This window comes from Hypanus sabinus, chromosome 12, assembly GCF_030144855.1.
Source record: "Hypanus sabinus isolate sHypSab1 chromosome 12, sHypSab1.hap1, whole genome shotgun sequence".
Lineage (NCBI taxonomy): Eukaryota > Metazoa > Chordata > Chondrichthyes > Myliobatiformes > Dasyatidae > Hypanus > Hypanus sabinus.
Genome location: NC_082717.1, coordinates 85,729,300 through 85,755,282, shown reverse-complemented (window position 1 = coordinate 85,755,282; position 25,983 = coordinate 85,729,300). Strand labels below are relative to the sequence as shown.

General features: G+C 43.0%; 1 protein-coding gene across 3 annotated transcripts in view; it reads left to right on the top strand.

Annotated features, from left to right (window-relative positions):
- The first annotated feature begins 6,459 nt into the window (after nucleotides 1–6,459).
- The window catches only part of usta (uronyl 2-sulfotransferase a), an 86,187-nt gene continuing 66,663 nt past the window's right edge, over nucleotides 6,460–25,983 (top strand). For all 3 annotated transcript variants that reach the window (XR_009515177.1, XM_059986366.1, XM_059986367.1), the window contains exon 1: nucleotides 6,460–6,755. Coding sequence is in view for 2 of the 3 variants with exons in the window: in XM_059986366.1 (XP_059842349.1) it covers nucleotides 6,575–6,755 (181 nt within the window). In the remaining variant the exon portion in view is untranslated. The remainder of the gene's footprint in view (nucleotides 6,756–25,983) is intronic.

Here is a 25,983-nt window from a genome sequence, read left to right as displayed (position 1 = left end):
GTATTTGAGAATATTTAAATAACTTATTGTATGTTTCTTTCCTTAACAATGTAACTATAACATACCAGTAGCAAAATCTTATAAAATGTAGTCCATCAGAGTTGTACCTTGTGTAACTTGAGGAATGTATTGTATGTGTAAATATTCTTAACTTGTTTCATTTAGCAGAATAAAGTAACAGTTGGACAAAGTTGTAGGTTTTCCTGAAAAGTCACTTGTTTGAAGTCAAATCTAACAAGATTATAAATATTTTAGTTTACAAAGTTCAGTTACCATGACTGCAGACATCGAATGGAGCTTCATGAGTGTGGATTACTAAAAAGAAATTGAGTGGCCTGAAGAGGAATGATGGGAGAAATCCTGGTCAAAGAGGTTGGTTTTAATACAGCATCTTGAAAGGAGGGAGAAAAGAGCTAGATTCTGCCTCGTGTCTGCTTCTCCCATCCAGTAAGATCATGTCAGACACCACTTTGCTGCACTAAGCACACATCCCTTGATTGTCTTGATACCCAGAGTTGTGTCAGCCTCCGTCTCTGGTACTGAGGGGAGAGTTTTCCAAGGATTCGCTATCCAGAAAAACTTGCTCCTTGCCCCTGCACTGAGCCTTCATTTTTGAGACAGTGATTTAACAGGAGTAGGCCACCAGGCCCCTCGAGCCTGCTCCAACACGTGGCCAATCTACACAGGCCTCAACTCCCCATCTTTGCCTGTACCCCACAGCCCTCACTTCCTCAATCTTCCAAATATTTATCTGTCATAAACAAATCTAATGGTCCAAACTCCGCCACTCAAGGGGCAGGGAAATCCAGTACCCTCTGAGAGAAGTCCCTTGCTGCAGAGATACTGTGAGAACTTTGTCCATGAGACCACTTCTCAAACTTGTAAACTGCACGTGTTGAGCCTGTCTGCTTGATCTCTCCTCATTAAACAGAGAAAGGGCAAGGTGAAAGTCTGCCTAGCGGCATTTGGGTCAGAAACGGCAAGGTAGATCCAATGAACGGAGGTGTGTCAACAGCGCCACCTGGTGATGCTCAGTCACCACTGACCTGCTCACCAATTCCCGGTTTGGGTTTTGCCAGGACTGCTGTCTTCCAAACCCTATTGTAGCTTCATTCCAGAGGTGAAGTGGGAGTCACTGCCCTTGTCATTTGACCAAGTACAACATCAGAGAACCCTGGCAAAACTCAAGGTTGATGAAGGAAGGAATTGAACCCTGGCAGATGAGCGCAATGAGATGGTAAATTGTTTCAAAATGAGAATTTGTTAAATACCTCAACTAGAGAATTAAGGGTCCATGAGGGAGAGAGAGAGAAAGAGAATGCAGTTCATGGAGTGATTTGGAAAAAAGGGTTGGGAGGTGGAAGAATGGATTTGGGACAATGAGGGCAGAGGAGCTTCGAAGGAGGGTGGAAAGGAGAGAATGAGGGAGGGAATACAGAGAGGTATGAAAGGGTGAGCTGAGGTGGGGCAGCCATTTCACAGAAGTGGAAGCAGCAGGTCTTGGTGATAACATGCATCTTTGCTGCCAAATGTAGCCCAAGGACAAATGTGACACCAAGACTTCAACCATCTGCCAAGGAGAGGGATAGAGAGAACAGAGTCCATGGGTGGGATCCAAAAGGAATCTGGTCTTCCTGAGGTATGGAACGAGTGAAGAGTGAAGGTATGGACCCCTCAGCCCATGATATCTCTGCCAAACGTGATGCCAAATTGAACTAAATGTCTTCTGCTGTTACGTGTTCGATACCTCTCTATTGCAGGGGTTCTTGACCTTTTTAAGCAAGGAACCCCCTACTAGTAACCAAGGGGTCAGTGGACACCAGGATAGGAACTCCCGTTCTATTGCCTGCATAGTTTTGTGTCTCTGCAAAGCTGCTGTTTAATGGAAGGAATGCTCTCCTTAGTCAGTTTTTGGATGTACTTGTCAAGTGGGACTAGACGTGATTCACATCATTTTCCATAGGAACTTGACGTTTTTGCCGGGAGATGAGAACTAGCTGAGCGGTGGAGCACAGGCAGGGATGGACCATTGAGGTCATAAAGGATGGCGGAGTGATAAACAAAGCCAGGTTACCTGTTAGAATTTGTCAGCTGTAACGTATTCAAGCATCTTGAGGAGACCAATAGTCTGCAGGAACCAAGAGTCAGTGCGCATTTATGTTTGAGGCGAGTTGAAGGTCCAGAGTTTGAGGAAAGGGGCACGGGCAGAATATCAATGAACATAGGAGCACGAAGGCAACATGAGGCTGTAGATGGTGTGGACAAAATGCTGGAGGAAGTCAGCTTCTGTGCAGGCAGAGGGTTATTCAACACTTTGGTTCAGGATCCTGCATTGGTATTTTGAGGACCAGAGTTACCTAAGGCTTTGAGGCAATTGTAGAGATGGAAGGAGGAGACCCAGATGGACATTTAGGGATGGTGCGTACTGGAACAGTGTAGGTTAAAACGTATGGCAGAGCCCTCGTCTATACACTCAGTATCTCTTGATGTATGCTTGTGTCTTCCTCTGCTGTAGCCCATCCACTTCGAGGTTTGACCTGTTGTAAGTTCAGAGACTCCCTTCTGTGCAGTGCTGTTGTAATGTGCGGGTCTTTGGGTTATCGTGGCCTTCCTGACGACTTGAACCAGTCTGGCCGTTCTCATTCACAAGATGTTTTCACTCACAGAACTGCCACCCGCTGGATGTCTATGCTTTGTTTCTCACGCCGTTCTCTGCAAGCGTGAAAATGCCAGGGAGATCAGCACGTTCTGAGATACTCAAATCACTCCGCCTGACACCAACTATCGGAGCCACTCACAGCACATTTCTGACGTTTGGTGTGAACAACAATCGAACCTCTTGACCATGACTGCATGCTCTTATGCATTGACTTGCTGTCACATGATTGGCTGATGAGTTATTTGCATTACTGAGTGGGTGTAAACTTTGTGTCTTTCCTTCCCCTATTTCTCATGTCAATCTAGCAACCGCTCGCCGGCGTTTCAACTTTTAACTACTTTGGAAACAATGTCCTGCTTTGTGATGCCTCAAACTGAATACTGACAAGGCAAGGTGATGAAGAACAAATACTCCAGCTAGAGTATTTTTTAAATTTCAAAATGTATTCATTAAAAAAATCTAAAACAAATGAGTATGTTGATGAATATTCTGTACAAGTAATGTTATTCCATTACTTAATATTAACAGATTATTACAATCATCCATATGTAAACTTAAATCATTCATAAAGTTGTAGCACACGTTCTTAGCTGATTTATACGCAGTGGCAGGAGTCTCCTTTGGACCTTCCCCATCGGAGCTTCTGCAGACATAATAAAACAATTACTTTATTATTTCTAATGTACAACTATACTTGATTAACATGGCCCGAGCTGTGTTTCAGCTCCTGTGGAGCCCACGGACACTGCATGCTCCCTCTCCAATAGGTTCAGGATGTAAGCTGAACACCCACAGTACCTGTGGAGGAGGGGCAGGCAGTCAGTTCCAATGGAGTTGTGTTTTATTTCAAGTGTCACAGTGAAAAGTTCTGTGTACAGTTATTGTGTACAGTTCTGGTCACCGAATTATAGGAAAGATATAAATAAATTAGAGAGAGTGCAGAGATGATTTACTAGGATGTTACCTGGGTTTCAGCAATTAAGTTACAGAGAAAGGTTGAACAAGTTAGGTCTCTATTCATTGGAGCGTAGAAGGTTGAGGGGGGATTTGATCGAGGTATTTAAAATTTTGAGAGGGATAGATAGAGTTGACGTGAATAGGCTGTTTCCATTGAGAGTAGGGGAGATTCAAACGAGAGGACATGATTTGAGAGTTGGGGGCAGAAGTTTAAGGGAAACACAAGGGGGTATTTCTTTACTCAGAGAGTGATAGCTGTGTGGAATGAGCTTCCTGTAGAAGTAGTAGAGGCCAGTTCAGTTGTGTCATTTAAGGTAAAATTGGATAGGTATATGGACAGGAAAGGAGTGGAGGGTTATGGGCTGAGTGCGGGTAGGTGGGACTAGGTGAGATCGGCACGGACTAGGAGGGCCAAGGTGGCCTGTTTCCGTGCTGTGATTGTTATATGGTTATATGTTATATGCTTAAAAGCTTAGTCAGGAATTGCCACTTCCAGACTGAACTTGAATCATAGAGGGATGATCAACAGCTACAATGCCATCAGTTCCTACAAAGCAAAGCCAAGCATCATAAATAACAACAAGGTTTTGCTCCCAGGTGGGCTTGATGCCTTTTATGCTCACTTTGGCCAACAGAACATGGAGGCACCTTCACGAACCCCTCACTGACATGCGAGCAACCTCCAGGAGGGTGAGTCATCTGGCCCAGCACATGTCTTCAGTATCTGGCTGAGTACTGAAGACCTGGGCTACTTGTCTGGCTGGAGTGTTTATGGTTATCTTCAGCCTCTTGCTTTGGCAGCCTGAGGTGCCCATGTGCTTCGAGCAGGTTTCGATCATGCTGGTGCCCAGGGAGGATGTGGTAACCTGCCTCAATGACTATCGTCCAGTCACACCTCTATCCAGCAACATGAAGTGCTTTGAGGGGTTAGTGATGCTGACTGAGCAGTAACTTGGACCCACTCCCAATTTGCCTCCTGTCACAACAGGTGAAAAGCAAGTGCCGCCTGATTGGCTCTTCGCTCAGCTCTGGACAGTGAACATGCACACATCACGGTGCTCATCATTGACCACAGCTCAGCGTTCGGCACCATCATCCCCAAGAAACTCATCACTAAGCTCCAACTGCTGGACCTCCTTACCTCCCTGTACAACCGGAGCCTCAATTTCCTCTCTTGCAGACTCCAGTCAGTATGGATTGGCAACAACACCTCCTCCATGCTCGCCATCTGCAGTGGAGAAATGCAGAGCTGTGTATTTAGCCCCCTGCTCTACTCCCTTTATACTTATGACTGTCTGCCCAGTACAGCTTCAAGGACCTATTTAAGTTTGCTGATAACACCACCGCTGCTGGTTGTATCAAATGTGATGGAAAAATCGACCTATATGAGGGAGATTGAAAATTTGGTTGAATGGAGGCGGAGAGGGTAACTTTAAATTCAATAGGCATTAAAATATCAGAGGGTCCTTTGTGCGACCAGCACGCCCACATGAAGAGACAACAGCGTCCCTTCTTTCCTTGAAGTTTCCATAGTCTCAATATATCACCGAGAACTTCGACAGACCTCTGTAGATGGACAGCGGAGAGCATCCTAACGGGATGCATCACGGCTTGTTAAGGAAATACCAATGCCCCGGAATGGACGAGTTTACATAAAGCGACAGACACAGTCCAGCCCATCACAGACAAATCCCGCCCCCACCACTGATACATTTACATGCAGCGCTGCCACGAGAAAGCAGCATCACCCCTCTCCCACCATTAAAGCCATGCCGCTTCTCGATGTTTTTTTTATCAGGTAGGAGGGATACAAACAGTTTCAGGAACAGTTATTACCCTACAACCATCCCGCTCCTGAGCCAGCGTGGGTAACTTCACTCACCCCTACGACTGAGCTGATTTTATGACCTACAAACTTTCACAGACTCTTTACAATATTAGTTTTATTTGAACAATGTGTCTTCATTTGTACATTGGTTGTCAGTCTTTGTTTATATATAGTTTTTTTTGTAAAATGTTATTGTATTTCGTTTTTTCATGTGTTCCTGTAAGATAACGAATCTCTCAATGCGGTGTATGGCAACGTACCTTGATAATAAATTTACTTAGAACTTTGAAAAGCTTGTCTTTCATACTGTTCATACAGATCAATTCATTACAACGTGAGTTGATAATAAGGTGCAAGATCATAATGAAGTAGATTTTGAGGTCAAAGCCCATTTTACCACAACAGTGTTACTTACAACAGCAGGGACAGCTGCTCTTGAGCCTGGGGAAAGTATTTTAAGACTTTTGTATCTTCTGCCTGATAGTGAAGAGAGACTGTCCACCAGTGAATGACAATTCAGACCCGTCCAAGAGCAGATTAGGTCCCCACAACCAACCCACCACCCCAGGTGCCCATAGTGGATTAAAGCACAAACAGAACATAAGCAGAAATGCCTTCCGAATAGGTGCTGCAGCCTCTCAGTTCCAGACAAAAAAAATGCTTGGGGTTGCTCCCTACTGCAGCTTCATCTACTGGGGACCTCTCCCGGTGCCGCTGCAAATGAATTGAAACTCCAGCGGTAGAGGGCGCCATTGTGCAGCGGCGGCGGCGGTGGTGGGAGAGGCTAGCGAGCCCAGGCGTGGTGAAGGACCCGGAGCAACAGAGGGCGCTCTCCGTGGAAGGCGGCACGAAATAACTGTGAGCCGGAGCTGCAGAGGGCGCTGCAGGCGGAGGTCCTAACGGAGGGTGTGGCGTGGGGGCCGGAGCTGCAGAGGGCGCTGCGGGCGGAGGTCCTGATAGAGGATGCCTCGCAGGAGCTGGAGCTGCAGAGGGCGCTGCGGGCGGAGGGCCCTGCGCAGGGTGTGGGGCGGGAGCATCCTGCGTGCCGCCTTTCAGTCTGCTTTGGTCGCAGTGTTGCGGTGGCCGCCGATGAGCTGCGAGCGGGCAGTCGGTGGCGGAGCGGGAGCCCGATGGGAGGAGGCTCGGTGCGGGTGAGGCGACTGATGATGGTGTTGAGGAAGCTGCTCAAGTGTTCCCTGCGGGACTACGGTCTCTGCCTAGCCCTGGTGCTGCTGCTGAGCCTGGCCTCGCTCTGCTTCCAGCTCAACGGCGGCGCCCCGGCCCTGCTCCTGGAGCTCCGCAAATACCTGGGTAGGTAACGGCGCGCCGCGGGGCCCCGGGCGGGAAGAGGGGGAAGGAGCGAGCTTCGCCCGCCCACCGGCCGTGGGGGTTTCGGGTGGGAGCGTCCAAACTCAAATTGGATTTGGCTCCACTTCGCGCACTCTACAGAAAGGTGGGGGTGAAAGCCAGCGCAAATTTGGTCGCAGGTGATGGGGAGAAAGCCGGCTGGCAAGCTAGGGATCCGATGAGCCAAGGTGGAACAAATGGGAAGAGATGGTAAAGCAATGGCTAAGTAATAAAGACGGAAACGCAGCGGCGAAAATCGGTGGAAACGTTCAGGGTTGTGTACGGTGACCAGCAGAAACCTGGTCCCTCTGGCGACCTTGATTCCAGGACTCTGGAGAAGTTGGCTTGGGATGTCCTCCTCCCACACCACCTCGCTGGGGTTTTCCAGAGTTGTCCGGGTTCTTTCCGCTTCCTAGAAGGTTAATGAAGTTGAGCGTTAAAAGTTCTGGGACAAATTGCTGGGCATTATAAGTGCAACAAATGCCCGATCATTTTTGAGAGATTGCAGGAAATGATCGGGTTGGGCAGCATTTTAGGATGTGCAGTTGATCGTTGAAAAAGATGTTGCTCAGTATAAATATGAGAGATTTAAGTAGTTCTTCTACACTAATTATTTAGCCTGTAGTCTGCGCCGTTTTCTCAAAAAGAGCTTTTTTTTCTTGCTCGGTTTTAAAATTTCCCCTTTTGAACACTTATTCATGTAGCTTTAGGAATAAAATACCCCAATGCTGCCCCGATTTCTTGTTGAGAATTTCTTTCGCTAATAACCTTCGATTTAAAGAGCAGTTTGAACTCCCATCTTAAATTAACACTCTCTATTTTCCAATGTATTAACTGAATTGGTACTTTAGCAGTTAAAATGCCTGCTGAATATTGATGTTATTGAATCATCTTGAAATATGCTAACACTGTTAAATGGAGGGTTGGACCAAATGATTAAGCAATGTTTATGAGAGCAAGTGAATAGTTCCAAAATGAATTGCAGTATTTGTGAGTTAATACATTTTGGTTAGGACAACAAGGTCACATAATTTGGAAAGTTATTTAAAAGGATTAGAAGAACAAAGTGATACGCAAGTATCACTAAAAGCTAGTGGCAACTAGAATTTCTATAATTAAATAAAAGTTGTAAGCATGCTTCAAATGTTAGTTAGACCACATTCAGAATGTTATGTGCAATCTTGATTGCTGCGTTTAAAAAGGTAAATGGGCATCATGAAATGTTCCAAAAATAATCATGATTACAGCAGCTGGTAATGGATCTTATGAAATCCCGTTTTCCAGCCACGTTGGACCCTATGTAGTTCACCTACCACTCAAACTGGTCCACTACTGTTGCCATAACTTCAGCTCTCAACTCTGTCCTGTCCCACTGAGAAAACGATGCATCATTTGTTCATCAACTCAGCCAGCATTTTAATACTGTCCTCCCTCAGAGGCTGGTGGGTAAACTGTCGTCATTGAGGCTCAACACCCTTCTCTGTAACTGATCTTGGACTTCTTGACAGAAAGCCTCCAGTCAGTCGGACATCTCAAGGTTCATCGCACTGAGCACTGGTGCCCCCAGGGTTGTGTGCTCAGTCCATTGCTGACTCTTGACTTCACTGCTCGATCCAGGTCAAGCCTCGACATCAGGTTCACTGATGATAATACAGAGTTGGCCTACAGAGAGGAGGTAGAGAGGCTTGTCATTTGGTGCGAGAGCAACAGCCTGAGTCTAAATGTGTACAAGGCAAGTGAGATGATTGTGGACACAGGTTGACCACTCTCCATTGCACATCAATGGCTCTGCTGTGGAGGGAGTGAAAAACACCAAGTTCCTTGGTGTGCACATAACAGATGATCTAACATGGACCCACTACACCTCCTCATTAGTCAAGAAGACACAGCAGGGTCTACTGAGGAGATTGAGATATGCAAAGCTCCCCACCCCCATTCTAACGACCTTCTACAGGAGCACCATCGAAAGTGTCCTGTCTGGCTGCATCATTGTGTAGTACAGAAGCTGCAAGGCATTTGACCTACAGAGGAGAGAGCTTGATCAATAATTATTAAGGAACATCTAGTGGAAGAGGGATGGAAAGACAGGGATTTACATAGGGAATTCCAGAGATTCACTGAAGTCAGGTCCCAAAGTAGAGGATGAATTTTTAGAAAAACTTGGGACTTGGATAGATTTCTGAGATAAGGTGGGGTGACACGTGGTATTTTGAAAACAAGACTGCAGTGTGTAATAGGGAGCAAATGTTTGTCATTGAACAGAGGTGATGGGCAAACTGCATTTGATGCAACCACTTGGCGTAGTTAAGAGGAAGGTGAATGTGTTTACGAGGGAAGGGAATGCAGAGTTAGATAGTGAAGAATGTGGGATTGCTTGGAAAGAAAGGTTTGAACTTGGTATATATTCTGTGTGTGTGCTATATTCAAGTGAAAGCAGGCCTGGTTTTTTTCTCCCAACTAAACTTCCTTCGCCAGGAAAAATAACGGTCATCTTTCACACTTGCTTCATTGATACTCTAGAAAAAGGTGCCAAAAGTAGGAGCTGTACAACTCTGCAGAAACAGATCTTTTCTACACAGTTACTTTCTTATACCCTGATTTAAAATGTTGTGACTGTTTCCTCTAATCCAGGGGTTCCCGACCTTTTTTATGCCGTGGACCAATACCATAAAGAAAGGTGTCCATGGACCCTAGGTTGGGAACCCTTGCCCTACTGCAATTTACCCCTTCTTTGTAGTTACCACCTTAATCTGGACAACATTGCTCAGCCACACTCACCTCTCACTGAGCTGCCTGAACTAGCTGCGGGACTGATGTTGTGTGGACTTGTTTCTGCCTCCATCCTGTTGTGGAAAGCACAACTCAGTGCTGAGCACTGCAACCAGCAAGTTGTCATGTTTCATCAGCTGAATAAACTGTCAGAAAGAATGAGGCAGGTGGCTAACAGGCCAATGAAAACTATTCTTTCCAATGTCTGTAGGTTCATTAAGTTGGTCTCATCTTCAGCTGGTATTACAAGGCGATAGAGCAGCAATGTTACCCATCATCAGTGCATTAAAAGATGGAGGCATGCTTGGCCGCAGTGGCCTCTTAGATGTCCCCAGAATTTGTAATCTTTTGTTCTTTGTTGGGACTGACTCTCTTATTTCCTTTATTCGCATCCCAGTTGTTCAAAGAGTGCTTGAGGCTTTCCCTGATTATTGAGGCAGGTTAAATGATTGTTTTTAGGAATTCCCTTTTCCCAACTAAAGAGCTATTCTAGGGAAAAATAAATCATCCAATTGGATAACTGCTAATAGATGGGGTTTGATGGTAGATGTGGAGCCCGTTTTCATGCTACATAACTCAGTTCCTTACATAACTAAGGACTGGTTCAGCTCTGAGGAGATTGGATTGTTGCTAGTATTGAAAAGCTAACCCTTGTAAGATGTTGGCTAAGGAAATTGATTGCTTTTACTTCAAATGGTAAAGCTTGAGCTGTATATGTGGATTATTTCTTTACTGCTTTTGAAAGCAAAAGAGTTGTAATTGATTGCATGGAACTTGTTTAGCTTGTCTTCTAATCTGTATCCCGTGGCAATGCTCCTGTTTTATTAGGAGCAGCCAAACAGCTTCTAGCTCTTTCTATTGAACAGAAGCAATACGTGTCAGAACATGCTGTCAGTTGGTCTGTTCAGCATTTGACTAAATGGCTATGTGAGCAATTACCAACCGACATGGGTTTATTTCAGCTTTCGCTAAGGTCATCAATTCTTTTCTCTTCAGTTTCTTCCTAAATACATCTACACGTGGCAAACAGGATTCATTCTCGCCGAACTCTATTCTTAGTAAAGGATGATTACATCTTCAAAGGTCTAAGTATTTAAACAAACAAAAATAGGTTCCAAGTTAAATCAAAACCAAAATTTAAAAAAAAAGCTGAAGATTGTAATTTGATTCTTCCATTCACCTTCATCTGCCCAGTCTCCTATCTATTGTGGAAACTTCATCTGACTGTTGAACAAAGGAGACTATGGAGCCATGAGGGAGGAGCTGGCCAAAGTTAACTGGACAGATATCCTAGCAGAAAAGATAGTGGAACAGCAATGGCAGGTGTTCTTGGGAATAATGCACAAAGTGCAAAATCAGTTCATACCCCGGAGAAGGAAGGATTCAAAGGGGGGAAAGGGGCCACAGTGGTTGACAAAGGAAGTCAGAGATTGCATAGCATTAAAAAAAAGGAAGTATGACAGAGCTAAGGTGAGTGGGAGGACAAATGATTGGGAAATTTTTAAGGAACAACAGAACTTAACTAAAAAGGCAATACGGGGAGAAAAAATGAGGTACGAACGCAAGCTAGCCAGGAATATAAAGGAGGATAGCAAAAGCTTTTTTAGGTATGTGAAGAGAAAGAAGATAGTTAAGAACAATGTTGGGCCCTTGAAGAATGAATTGGGTGAAATTGTTATGGGAAACAGAGAAATGGCAGAGGAATTTAAGAAGTACTTTAGATCTGTCTTCACTAGGGAAGACACAAGCAATCTCCCAGATGTATGGATGGGCCAAGGACATAGGGTAACAGAGGAAATGAAATGTTGACATTAGGAAGGAAACGGTGATGAGTAGACTGATGGGACTGAAGGCGGACAAATCCCCAGGTCCAGATGGTCTGCATCCTAGGGTACTAAAGGAGGTGGCTCTGGAAATTGCAGATGCATTGGTAATCATTTTCCAATGTTCCTTAGATTCAGGATCATTCTCCAATCCTGAGGATTGGAGAATGGCTAATGTTATCCCACTTTTTAAGAAAGGAGGGAGGGAGAAAACAGAGAACTATCGTCCTGTCAGCCTAACATCAGTAGTGGGGAAGATGCTAGAGTCCGTTATTAAAGATGAAATAGTGGCATATCTAGATAGCAGTGATAGGATTGGGTCGAGCCAGCATGGATTTACCAAGGGCAAATCATGCTTGACTAATCTTGTGGAGTTTTTCGAGGATGTAACCAGGAAGTTAGACAAGGGAGATCCAGTGGATGTAGTGTACCTCGATTTTCAGAAGGCATTTGATAACGTCCTACATAGGAGATTGGTGGGTAAGATTAGAGCTCATGGCATTGGGGGGAAGATATTGACATGGATAGAAAACTGGTTGGCAGATAGAAAGCAAAGGGTAACAGTGAATGGGTGTTTCTCAGAATGGCAGGTGGTGACTAGTGGAGTGCCACAGGGCTCGGTATTGGGACCACAGCTGTTTACCACTTAGGTCAACGATTTAGATGAAGGCATTGAGAATAACATCAGCAAATTTGCTGATGATACTAAGCTGGGTGGCAGTGTGACATGTGATGAGGATGTTAGGAGAATTCAGGGTGACTTGGATAGGTTGGGTGAGTGGGCAGAAACTTGGCAGATGACATTTAATGTGAATAAGTGTGAGGTTGTCCACTTTGGGAGTAAGAACAGGAAGGCAGATTATTATCTGAACGGTATAGAGTTAGGTAAGTGAGAAATACAAAGAGATCTAGGAGTCCTTGTTCATCAGTCAATGAAGGTGAATGAGCAAGTGCAGCAGGCAGTGAAGAAGGCTAATGGAATGTTGGCCTTAATTACAAAGGGAATTGAGTACAAGAGCAAGGAAATCCTTTTGCATTTGTACAGGGCCCGGGTGAGACCACACCTGGAGTATTGTGTACAGTTTTGGTCTCCAGGGTTAAGGAAGGACATCCTGGCTGTAGAGGAAGTGCAGCGTAGATTCACAAGGTTAATTCCTGGGATGTCCGGACTGTCTTACGCAGAGAGGTTAGAGAGACTGGGCTTGTACACGCTGGAATTAAGGAGATTGAGAGGGGATCTGATTGCAACATATAAGATTATTAAGGGATTGGACAAGATAGAGGCAGGAAATATGTTCCAGATGCTGGGAGAGTCCAGTACCAGAGGGCATGGTTTGAGAATAAAGGGTAGGTCATTTAGGACAGAGTTAAGGAAAAACTTCTCCCAGAGAGTTGTGGAGGTGTGGAATGCACTGCCTCGGAAGGCAGTGGAGGCTAATTCTTTGAATGCTTTCAAGAAGGAGCTAGATAGGTATCTTATGGATAGGGGAATCAAGGGATATGGGGACAAGGCAGGTACCGGGTGTTGATAGTAGATGATCAGCCATGATCTCAGAATGGCGATGTGGGCTCGAAGGGCCGAACGGTCTACTTCTGCAGCTATTGTCTATTGACTTGATGCAAAGACTTTGTTTCAGAGTTCGTCTTGAACAAGTTAGGAGGTGTGTTGAAGCTGTCAAAATAGTTTTAAAATCTAGCTTGAGATAGTTTGAGGAACTCAGCAGGCCAGGCAGCTTCCATAGGAAAGAGGAAACATTTGACGTTTTGGCTGAGACCCTTCATCAGGACTGGTAAAAAATCTTGGATTTCCGGCATCTGCAAACTTTCTTGTGTTGGCAGTCATTGCCCTGGTCTTCCTGGCTTGTTACAAATAGCCTGCAATTTCTTCATTAGACGGTCAGTGAAGAGAAGGCATTTTGCATTGGTCCATTTAAATGAAAGCATGCTTTTCATTGAGGAATTAATTGTAATTGGCACCGTTCAGTACAAAGGCAGGTCCCTCAGCCTGTCTGAGGCTGTGCTGCCCATCAGGCATCCTTTTACACTAATCCTATTTTGTTCTCCTCAACCTCCAATTGACACTTCCCGCCCACCCAGTGTACAGTGGCCAGTTAACCGTCCAACCCACACACCTTTGTGATGTGGAAGGAAGCTGGAGCGCCCAGAGGAAACCCATGTGGTGACAGGACGAAGATAAACAGACCACACTGCAGGACGTTGGAGCTGGACCACTAGAACTGTGAAGCGGCAGCTCTACCAGCTGCTCCACTGTGTTGTCCACAGTACGATTTTTCAGACTGCTAATTATTGCACAAATGCTTTTTAATACATTTTGATGGCCTCAGTAAATAGACTGAGAGAAGCTTTTTGCGCTGGCATGAAGGTCAGCAACCACAAGAAACAGATTTAAGATAATTGCAAAAAGAGGAGGAAGGGCTGCAGATTTTTTTTGTGCAGTGAACTGTTATGATTACTGTTTCTGTGGACTTTGAGATAATAGAAGCTTTCATTACAGTTGAAAAGGAAGGCTTTACATGGCAGAGTGGTGTAAAAGGGATGTGGAATTAAGTGGCTCTTTCACTGTGCTGCTACAGCCCCGGTGATCAGACTGCTCTTCCTGTGCTGTGTTACCATCTGCTTTTATGCTGTAGGAGCTTGGATCGATGCCATGACTGTAAAAGGAACCAAAATCAAGGTGGTAAACCTCCACATGACAAAATCAATGTGATCACCAGTGTCATAATCAGTATTGACCTGATATCTATCCTCTGTACGTTTTAGGTTGAACCAACATGGTGACTGGTTAGAGAACCAGAATTATTGTAACAACTGAAGTCATTAGAATGTAGATTCCACAGATGCTGCCTCACCTACTGCATTTCTGCCACATTGCATTTTGTTGCGTATTTCCAGCACCTGCGTTTTCTGTTTTCAGACTCTGTAGTGCGCCATTTATAGGTGTACCCATTTCTAAACCCTGGGATCATTATTTAGAGAGCACAGCAGTAGTGAAGAGATGAGTTCAAAGTAAATTTATTATCAAAGTACGTACATGTCTCTATATACTATCAAGAAATTCATTTTCCTGTAGACATACTCATCAAACCTTTAGAATAATAACTATAACAGAATCAATGAAAGATCAACCAGAGTGCAGAGTACAATAAACTGCAGGTGCAAATATAAATAAGTAGCAATAAATAATGAGAACATGAGATAGAGTCCCTAAAGTGAGCTCATTGGTTGTGGGAACGTTTCAGTGGGTGAACAACTGAGTGGAGCTGCATTACGGGCAGTGGAATGCCCCAACCAACAGTTTAACTGGATAAACAGCTGGAATGTTTTGTTGGTAGTGGTGTGGATGGTGAGAGGAGCAGGGAAGCCTCTTGGGAACCTTGCCTTGTGCCTGTCTTGGCCTTGAGGGAAAGAAAGGAGGGATAAAGGGTTGTGTGTGTGTGTATAGTAAAATGTGCAAGAGAAAGCTAGTATGCTCTTATTTGCTTACTGTCTGTTACACTGCTGGCATTTAGGGCAGCAATAAAGGTCCTTCATCTCTGCCTATACTGTCATACACAGATAAAGAAGGATTCTTCATTGCTGTTTCCATAACACTATTTTTTTGACCAGACAGGGTAGTTAGTCATGAGCTAAACTCAGAAGATCGGTAGAGCACTCTTAGTCTGTCCTCTACCTTTTGACCTGTTTGGCATGGGTGGCCCACCATGAGCCAACGCATAAAGCCCTGACCCTATGACAAGGTTGTAGTCCTCTTGGAGGAGGCTAGTTTGTTCACAGTATGAATAGGAGCAATTGTGTAGATGCTGGAAATCCAGATTAACACACAGAAAATGCTGAAGGAACTCAGCAAGTCAGGCAGCCTCTATGGAAAGAAAGAAAAAGTTAATGTTTTGTATTGAGATCCTTCATTATTTACTCCTCTCCACAAATGCTGCCTAACCTGAGGTTCCTCCAATTTTTTTGTGTGTGGTATTCACAAAATGGTATCTTGTCCATCCAGGTGTGAATGCAAATACTTCCTGCTACTGCAGGTGGCTTTATGGCCTGCCACCGTACTTTCTGAGGTTCTCCTCTGCCATGGCTTTAGTAAAGGGAGTATCAAAAATAAATATTTATTCAGTACACCTGAGGCTGTAATTCCTATCCCAGTCTGTAATACCAGTCATTTTCTGCGTTGTTGAACCATTCAATGCCCAGTACTCAGAGTGGAATTACCAACACCCATGAAAGCTTGGCAGTGTGTAAATCGTTGAGTTTAAATTCAGCCGTTTAACACGCCCATATTTTGGGAAGATTCTAAGTAAATGTTTTTTTGAACTGGGTTCTAATGGTTGCCAACAGCAGCAGTGAAATCTTAAAATTTCTCAACATTTCCAAGATCAATAAACTTTTTTTCAAACTGCTGTATTCTGCTGAAGGGCAGAATGTTACAGTTCACCTTCTGCACTGTTGCATATTTCTTTATAATCAAGCCTCCACATTCTGCTCTTAAGTGCTTGTGTTTCGAAACTAAGGTAGCAGTATTTCAAACAGAAGCTATTCTACAGCAAAGTGTCTGCACGGTGTCAGTAGCATTAATTTATTCATCACGGGTCTCATTAATTCCAAAATGCTTGCAAAGGCACTTAAATACCCTCTCTGTTGCCAACCGAGAAACTTCAATTGTGCTTATAAATAAAATGCACAAGGAGTTCTGCTTTCACACAGATTTTCATAACACAAATTGGTCATAACTTGAGTATGCTTCATCGATGAGGAAGCATTCTTTGTATCATGTGGCCATTGGGACCTAGAAATTGACAAATAGAAAAAATGCTCTTGGAAAAAGTACCTATTTCCATTAAAACATTCTAGCAGCAATCAGACACCATTATGTCTTAACACCAGCTGCTAGTTTCAGTTCAGGAAGATATTTAAAGGTTACTTTAGAAACTAATAGGGAGTCACACATTATAGCATGCAGCTTTTTCTATTTTCAGTTTGCAGTAACAAAATAAGAAAGTGCTTTTAGTCTCTAAGTTTTAGAAAATCCTGTGGTGAAAATAAATTTTGTATTCCATGTCTGAAAATCTATAGCCCCTTGCCCTCATTTTCCTATTAGTTTATAAATATAACTTTCTACAATAAGGTTTCTTAGGAACACAACTTTGTGTTTGGAGGAGGACTACCTATACATAGCTAGACTGAAGCAGGGGAACTTAATTACTGCTGATGTACACCTGAGCACCTGTGTTGGTGCGTGGCCTGAAGGTCACTGGTTTGAGCCTCAGCTGAGGCAGTGTGTTTGTGTCCTTGAGCAAGGCACTTAACACGTTGCTCTGCGACATCACCGGTGCCAAGCTGCATGGGTCCTAGTGCCCTTCCCATGGACAACATTGGTGGCGTGAAGAGGAGAGGGGAAGGCCTGCAACTTGGGCAACTGCCAGTCTCCTATACAACCCTGCCCAGGCCTGCGCCCTGGAAACCTACTTGAAACTCCAGGCGCAGATCCATGGTCTCTCGAGACCGACGGATGCCACCACACCTGAGCAGAAACAGGCGTAAGCAGATGATATCTCTAGCAACTTCTGCCAGTTCATTGGTGACTCTCGCTTTTATTTGCCCAGCCTATCACTATATCCTTTGGTTGCCATAGTGTCCGGTAATCAATTGGCCTTGGTTTTGAATATACTTAACAGCTGGTTGGTCATGGTCAGCAGAAAATCAGAATTCTGCAGGTGATGGAAAATTTGACATAAAAGTAGAAACACCCAGCTGGTCATCTGTGGAGACAGAAAGAGATGGTGCTTGAGGTTGATGAGCTTTCATCAGTCTGGAAATACTTTGTGCTTCTTACCAGAGTTTAAAAATGTTGTAATCCTTTACGTCTTGTCCACTTAGCTTCTCCTTATCACCTTGGGTCTTTGCAACATCCTGAAAGCTCTTCCAAATTGCTTTGCATTGTAGGTAAATTTGAGTGCATTGTACTTCATGCCCTCATCTAATTACTGGTGTAGATTGAGCCTGTGACATTCTATAATCAACAAGCTACCAAAGTGAAAACTTCTTCATTTTCTTTTCTGCTGTGACCAAGCCTATGTCCACCCTTGTGTATTTCACCAGCAATTTGCATTGCATGGCTGATGTCTGAGATTCTTGAAGAAGGCAAATTAACAGAAGGCATCCAGTCCAGATTACTTGCCTTGCTGTGTGTTGAATATCTGTGCAGACCAACTGGCTGGCATATTCATGGACACCTTCATCCTCTTGTATCTTCATTCTGCAGTTGTCATTTGTTATAAAATATCGCACCAGTGCCCAAGAAGAGCATAGTAAATTGCCTCAGTCACTACTAACTTGGACGTGCACCCACTGTAATGATGTGATTTGAAAGGTTAGTTTTGGCATCAGCCTCTTTGTCTCAGAAATGAGCTGGATCCACTTCAGTTTGCCTGTCACCCCAACAGATCAATAACATGTATTATTTCACTCGTTCACCAATCTGTTCTGGACCATTTGGATAACAAAAATACACTAAGCTCTGAGGCCTGAGCCCCTGGACCTTTTTTGCAACTAGCTCCTTAACTTGCACATTGGCAGATCTTAATCAGTGTCAGTGGGTAACAACATCTCATTGACAATCGACAGTACACCTTAACAATTGTGTCCTTAGCTCTCAGTTGTACTCTCTTTAAACGATTAAACGGAGTTCCAAAACCCTCTATAAATTTGCCAAAGACACTACCATTGTAGGTAATCAAATGTGCTATTGAGTTAGCGTACAGGAGTGAAATAAGACACCTGGTTGAGCTGTATTACAATCTCACGCTCAGCATTAACAAAACCAAGGATTTCTGAAAGGAGAAGTTGGGAGACGAGTGCCAGTTTTCATTCCTGGGTGTAAACATCTCAGATAACCTGTCCTAGGCTCACCACATAATCAACAAAGAAGCCACACCAGCACCTCTACTTTCTTTGAAGTTTATCAAGATTTAGCATGTCACCAAATGCCCTAACAAGCATCTGCAAATTTGCTGTTGAAAGTATCCTAACAGGCTGTATCATGGCATAATGTGGTATCTTTGATGCACAGGAATACAAAAGGCTGCAGAGACTAATGGACACCGCCTGAACCATCAAAGGTACAGCCCTTCGTCATTGAGAACATCTACATGAAGCGTTGCCTCAAAAACATTTATCATCAAGGAGCCCCACCATCTGGGCCATGCCCTCTTCTCACTACTGCCTTCAGGCAAAAGAAACCCGAGGCCCCACGCCACCAAGTTCAGGAGATGCTACTTTCCTACATCCATCAGGTCCTTGAACCCTAATCCTACCTACACAGTCAAACACCATGCACTGCATTGGACTTGCCCTTTTTTGCAGTTTTTTTTCACCTTGTACACTTCAGTGTGCATGTGAAGTTGTCACAAGTAACTTTTTCATTTTAATTGTACCTTGTTATATTTGCACAAATGTCTCAACTCAACCTGACTTGGGAGGAAATTATACAGAAGGACCTTTGTAATTGAGGTTGGCAATTTAAATTGGAAAAATTGCTTAAGTTGGTGCAGGAGAATGTTACTGAACATGAGAGGCTTGATTTATCATTCATTTGGAGTTCCTGAAGGTATCAAAGGATATGGCTAGTTTGGGTATCCAGGAGTGTGTTGCAGTAATCTGGAGGCAACAGCAATGTACCATTTGCAGATTTGGAAATTACTTTTAATGTAAATTGTTAATTTGCTTTAGTCCCATCCTCCGTGACTCTCCATGTAACTCTTCAAGCAGTTAGCATTTACTTTAATTTTTTTTTTTGCTTTTGGCTTGAAATCAGTTTGGTTATTCATTCTAAGTACCACAAGGCTGTGTGCTTAGTTCCCTGCTCTAGTTGCTTTATAGCTGCACTGTGATGCAGATGTCACCACTGTTGTCCGCATCGAAGGTGATGATGAGTTGGCATTTAAGAGGTAGACTGAAAATCTGGTTGAGTGGTGCCACAACAACAACCTTTCACTCAACGTCAGCAAAACCAAAGAGTTGATTATTGACGACAGAAGGTAGAAACCAGAGGCCCATGAGCCAGAATTTGTTAGAACAGTTTCTAACCTGGTGTCCATGGGCATCTTGCATAATGGTATTGCTTCATGGCATAAAAAATGTTGGGAACACCTGCATTAGAGGATCAGAAATGGAGAGGGTCATTAACTTTAAATTCCTTGGCATTATCATATCAGGATCTGTGCTGGGACCAGCACATAACCTGCCATCACAAAGAATGCACATAGTGCTTCTACTTTTTTAGAAGTTTGTGTAGATTCGGCATATCATCTAGACGTTTTACAGACTTCTGTAGATGCACAGTAGGGAATATCTTGTCTGGTTGGATCATGGCCTCGTATGGAAGCACTGACGCTCAAGAACGGAAATGTCTTCCAAAGTGGTGGGGGAAGTAAGCAAAATGCAACTTGCCTATCACCACAGTAGGTCTATAGCAGATGTAATCTCACTGGCATTCCACTCAGCTTTGAACCACTTGGACAATAGCAACACTTACATCAAGCAGCAGCAGTTTATTGATTACAGCTTATCATTCAATGCCATGATCCTCTCAGTACTAATCAAAAGCTCCAAAATCTGGACCTCTGAAACTCTTCTGCAGCTGGATCCTTGGCTTCCTCATTGGGAGACCACAGTCAGTGCAAATCAGAAATAACATCTCCTTGCTGACAGTTAACACCGGCGCACCTCAAGGATGCATGCTTAGCTCACTGCTCTAATCTATCAATACTTGTGACAGTGTGGCTAGGTACAGCTCAAATGCCATCTACAAATTAGCCAGTGGCACAACTATTGTTAGTAGAATTTCAGATGGTGATGAGGAGGTGTACCTTGCACTCAATGTCAGTAAGAGAGAAGAATTGATGGTGGACTTCAGAAAGGAGAAGTCAAGGGAACACTCACAAGTCTTTATCAAGGGATCTGCAGTGGAAAAGGTGAACAATTTCAAGTTCCTGGATGTTGACATTTCAGAGTATCTATGTGTTGAACCCAACATATTGATGCATTACAAAGAAAGTACGGCAACAGTTATATTTCATTAGAAGCTTGAGGAGAATTGGTATGTTACCAAAGACGCTAGGAAATTTCTGGATGTGCTGTGGAGAGCATTTTAATTGGTTTCATCACCATCTGGAATGGAGGGGCCAATGCAGAGGATCAGAAATGCTTCAGGAAACTGCAAACAAGGCCAGCTTCATCATGGGCACTAGCCTCCCCAGCAAAAAGGATATCTCCAAAAGGCGATGTCTCTAAAAGGAGGAACTTATCATTCAGGGTGCCTGTCATCTAGGACATGTCCTCTTCTCATTGCTACCATTGGGGGAAGGAAGTACAGGAGCCTGAAAGTGCACACTCAAGTTTTCAGGAACACCTGTGTTGCCTCCGCCATCAAATTTCTGAATGGACAATGAATCCATGAACATGACTTCAGTGTCTTCTATTCTCTTTTGTGCACTATATATTCTTTTCTTCATTTATAGTTTTTTATTATGTATTGCACCTTGCTGCTGCGAAACAACACATTTCACAACATGCCAGGCATATCAACCCTGATTGTAATTTTGGACGTGGCCCAGTCCATCACAGGTAAAGCCCTCCCTATCTACAAAGAGTGCTGTCAGGAGAAAGCATCGTGAAGGACCTTCATCATTTAGGCTGTGCCCTTTTCTCACTACTAAGGAGATAGAGGAGCCTTGGGTCCCACATCTCCAGAGTTCAGGAACAGTTATTACCCTACCAACATCAGGCTTCTAAACCAGCATAGATACCTACTTGTTTCAACTCTGAACAAATTCCACAACCTATGAGCTCACTTTCAAAGACTCTACAACTCAGTATTATTTATTTGCAATGTTTGTCTTTTGGACATTGGTTGTTTGACAGTCTGGTTATGATTAGCTTTCATTGGTTCTATTATATTTCTTTGTTTTCCTGTGAATGCCTGCAAGAAAGAGTCTCAAGGTAGTATACGGTGACATGCATACTTTGATAACAAATTTACTTGGAACTTTGACGTTGAACTTTCTAGTGTTTTTCTTCTGACACATCATGCACTTACAAGTGTTGATAATTCACATCAAAAGCATTATCCTGTCTTCTCTCAGTTACCTCTGATGACTAAAGTGAAGTTGATCAAGTAGAATTTTCTCTCGAAGTCCATGCTGACATCATTATTAGTTTCTGAGTGTATTTCCATTATTTTACCTTTTTCCTATCTGATAAACAAACTGGTCCAATACCTGCATGTATACTGTACTTGACATGCCAGGTCTCTATTACTGAACATGGTTAATTATTGTATGTGTGATAGCGCCCTTTTTTCTAAATTGCTTTAAAATGACTCAGGTCTGTATAAGAAAATCAGGTATGACTTGCAGACGGTTATTTCAAGAGCTGGGAAGCAATTCCAGGAGAGGTTAGAGGTGACATCAGATGCACATCAACTCTGGCAGGATTTGTAGGCCATTACTTCCCACAAAGCAAAACCCAACATCATGAATGGCAGCAATGCTTCACCACCAGATGAGCTCAACGCTTCTCTTGTTTGCTTTGAAAGGAATAATAAAACCACAGCTATGACGATTCCTGTGCACAGCTACGACAACCCTGTCTCAGAGGCCAGTGTCAGGCTGTCTTTCATGATGGTGAATCCTTGCAAGGCGGTAGGAACTGATGGAATACGTAGAAAGGCTCTGAAAACCTGTGCCAACCAACTGGTGGGGGTATTCAAAGACATTTTAATCTCTCACCACTACAGTTGAAAGTTCCCACCTGCTTCAAAAGGGCAACAATACCAGTGCCCAAGAAGAGCAGCGTGAGCTGCCTCAATGACTATCGCCCAGTAGAACTCACATCTACAGTGATGAAATGCTTTGAGAGGCTAGAATCAACTGTCTCAGTGAGGATGTGGACCCACTGCAATTTGCCTATTGCCACAATAGGTCTACAGCAGATGCAATCTCAATGGCTCTCCACGCAACCTTGGATCACCTGGTCAATGCAAGTTCCTATGTCAGGATGTTGCTTATTGACTGTCTCAGCGTTTAGTACCATAATTCCTGCAGTCCCGATCAATAAACTACAGAACCTGGGCCTCTTTGTCTCCCTCTGCAACTGGACCGTCAGCTTCCTAACTTCAGATTGGAAATAACATCTCCACCTTGCTGACAATTAACTCTGGCGCACCACAGGGATGTGTGCTCAGCCCACTGCTCTGCTTTCTCTACTGTGTGGCTAGACATAGCTCAAATGCCGTCTATAAATTTGCTGATGATTCAACCATTGTTGGCAGAATTTCAGATGGTGATGAAAGGGTGTACAGGAGAGAAATATATCAGATAGTTGAGTGGTGTCACAACAACCTTGCACTCAATGTCAGTATGACCAAAGAGCTGACTGGACTTCAGAAAGGATAAGATGAGGGAACACAAACCAGCCCTCATAGAGGGATCAGAAGTGGAGGGAGTAAGCAATTTTAAGTTCCTGGGTGTCAGTATGTCTGAGGATCTAATCTGGACGGAACATACTGATGCACCTACAAAGAAAGCAAGACTGTGGCTATATTTCATTAGGAGTTGAGGAGATTCAGTTTGTCAACTAAAACACTTGAAAACTTCTACAAATGTACTGTAGAAAGCATTCTGACTGGCTGCATCACTGCCTGGTATTGGTGGGAGGGTAATGCAGAAAATCGAAGTACATTGCAGAAACTTGTAAAATTAGCTCAATCATGGGTACTAGCCTCTGTAGTATCCAAGACATTTTCAAGGAGAGGTGCCTTAGGAGCGTGGCACCCATCATGATCTCCACCACCCAGTACGTGTCTTCACACTGTTACCATCAGGAAGAAGGTACAGAACCTTGAAAGCGTACACTCAGCAATTCAGAAACAGTTTCTTTCCCTCTGCCGCCTGATTTCTAGATGGGCTTTGAACCCTCTGACTTAATCTTACTTACCGTCTTTTTACTTCAGTCCTGATGAAGGGTCTCTGCCTGAAACATCAACTGTTTACTCTTTTTCAGATACTGCCTGGCCTGCTGAGTTCCTCCAGTATTCTGTGTGGGTTACTTGGATATCCAGCATCTGCAGATTTTCTCTTGTTTTTGATTATATTACCTCGTACTTCTACTGTTGCAGCAGAGTTCGATAGGTTCTTGATTAGTAATAAAGTTAAGAGTTACAAGCCAAAGGCAGGTAAAGGGGCTTGAAAGAGAAAATACAGCTATGATTGAATGGTAGAGCAGATTGAATGGGCTGAATGGCCTAATTCTGCTATATTTTAAAGTCTAATGGCCTGTATTTTACTGTTTGGTTTATGATCCACAGTAAACTAGATTAACGGTCTCTTTTTGCCCTTAAGAAATATTCTTCTTTTCATTTGCTCTCTTGGGTCAGCCTCTGTTTTTGTACGATGTCGGCCTTTCCTTGCCCTCAGTTTTTTTTCTTTGCCTTTATTCATCCAATGTGCCTCATTGGTATTTAGTTTGATCTTGTTTTTTTAGACAGAATATATTTTTCCTGGACTCAGTTCAACATTTCAAATCCTTGCTATTGCTACCTTCTGATAGCGTTCACTTTATTTTCTCAAATTCTGTTCTGCGTCGTCAAAACTCAGTTGCCCCATTTTGGTCATATTTCTGGATTGTTGTCATATTGCAGGTTCTATATTATCACTATGTTTTCCCCACTTTGTTCTCTTTTACTGGATCCAATAATGAACTGTCTTGTTGGAATTATTTTGCGTAAGGTTGGATAGAAGTCCTTTGTGTATTTAAGAATTCCATTCCTTAATTTTGTTTCTTCTAGGCAACTAATTTTCAGATAACTAAATGTCTCATGATTTTTTAATGTCTTTTCCTTAAACCATGAGCTAATTTCCCTTAATTATTTTCTCTTCTGGATCCCCTCTAAACCCACCATCAGTGTACTTAATCTTTTGACATCCACATGGAATCTCTTCTTATTGTGTTGTTACCTGCAAAACATTTTTTTTTAAATTGCCATTATATCTTTTCTCTGCAGTACAGTTACTTCACATTCCTTTTTCTAATCATCTTAACTAATTCATGCACTGGAGCATTGAACTCTGGTTATTTTATATACTTGGATGGAAATCAATAAACATTAATGCTGTTACCCTTGTTAAACTTGAAATGTACACCATTTGGTTCAAGGGCTTTGTCAACATTGGGTCTCAGTTATCTTTCCAATTCACATTATTTATAATTGCTTGTATTATTAGTTCCTTTGGCTGTTTTCCACACGCCCCATCCTAACAGTTTCCTGTTTTGAAATTCAGGAGTGGGAGCATCTAACCAAAATGGGGATTGATCATAAGTTATATTTAGAACATTAGTAGTAACGTTCAAGCTCTAAAATCAATGCAAAACAGATGGGGGTTCCTATAGTGATATGTGTTTGAACAAATATTTATTGTGTATTCTGTGTTCCACTATCTTTTTCCTCTCTGGCTGTTTGTCCCTGAAATGCATGGTCATGGGTTTGAGTCCCAATCCAGAGACCTAACTGAAGAATTTAAAATGTCATTACAATGGATTGCTAAGTTCTATTTTTCAGATGCCAGGTTATATATTTCATCTCAGATGGATGTGACAGTTGAAATTTTGAAATAACTGCAAAATATTTTTTTGTGTGCGATTTGCTTAACAAATCTAACCCAGGTGTGACTAAAATTGGATAAAATGACTGGTGTTATTCAAAGAATTTGTTACAGTGAGGCCACACCTGTTCATGCAAGTGAAAATATTACAGGTTTAAAAATATTGTTTTGCAGAAATTGGCTTATTACCACAATGCTGAATAACAGTTAGCTATTTTGAATTCGTTTCTGTTTTTCTGTGTCGTGATGAGGTTTTACTTTGGACTTGGAAGATCTTATGGAAAAACTATTCATGTTATGCTGCAAAATTTGACAACAGCTTTGGGATCTCAAGTGCATAAGCGATTAGCTTTATGTAATGCACTACTAAAATCTGAAAGTTGCTGTCTCTGCCACAGCTGAGGTAAATCATTTTGATTGTCCTGTGTTTAAATAGTTTACAAACTTGTCCCACAGTAAGTCGCCATGAAAATCTGGCAAAATGACACCAAGCCAAGATTACTGTACAGAAGCTACTTTGTCTGGAAACAATTAGTATTATGTATGTGTTTAATTCTGCAACACCATTCAAATATAAAGGATTTTTAATTAATTTCCATCTTAATCACTAATGTTATGTTTATCATTATTGAGTACTCCTAATAATATATAAATTATTTTTGTTCTGCTCACTGCAGAAGTTCTTGGATGCGATTAGCTGGTTATGAAAATTTTATAACAAGACTGCATATGCTGGAATATCTTGAATTAAAAAAATAGATAACATGGAATCACACTGTAGGTTCAGCAGCAACCATGGACAGAGGAGCAGTTAATTTGTCAGTTGAAGATGAGCAGTCTTTGACTCCTCTTTCCCGGTTGTATCTGGACCTGCTGAGTTTTGCAGCATTTTCTGTTGTGATGGGCAGGTCAGCTCATCAG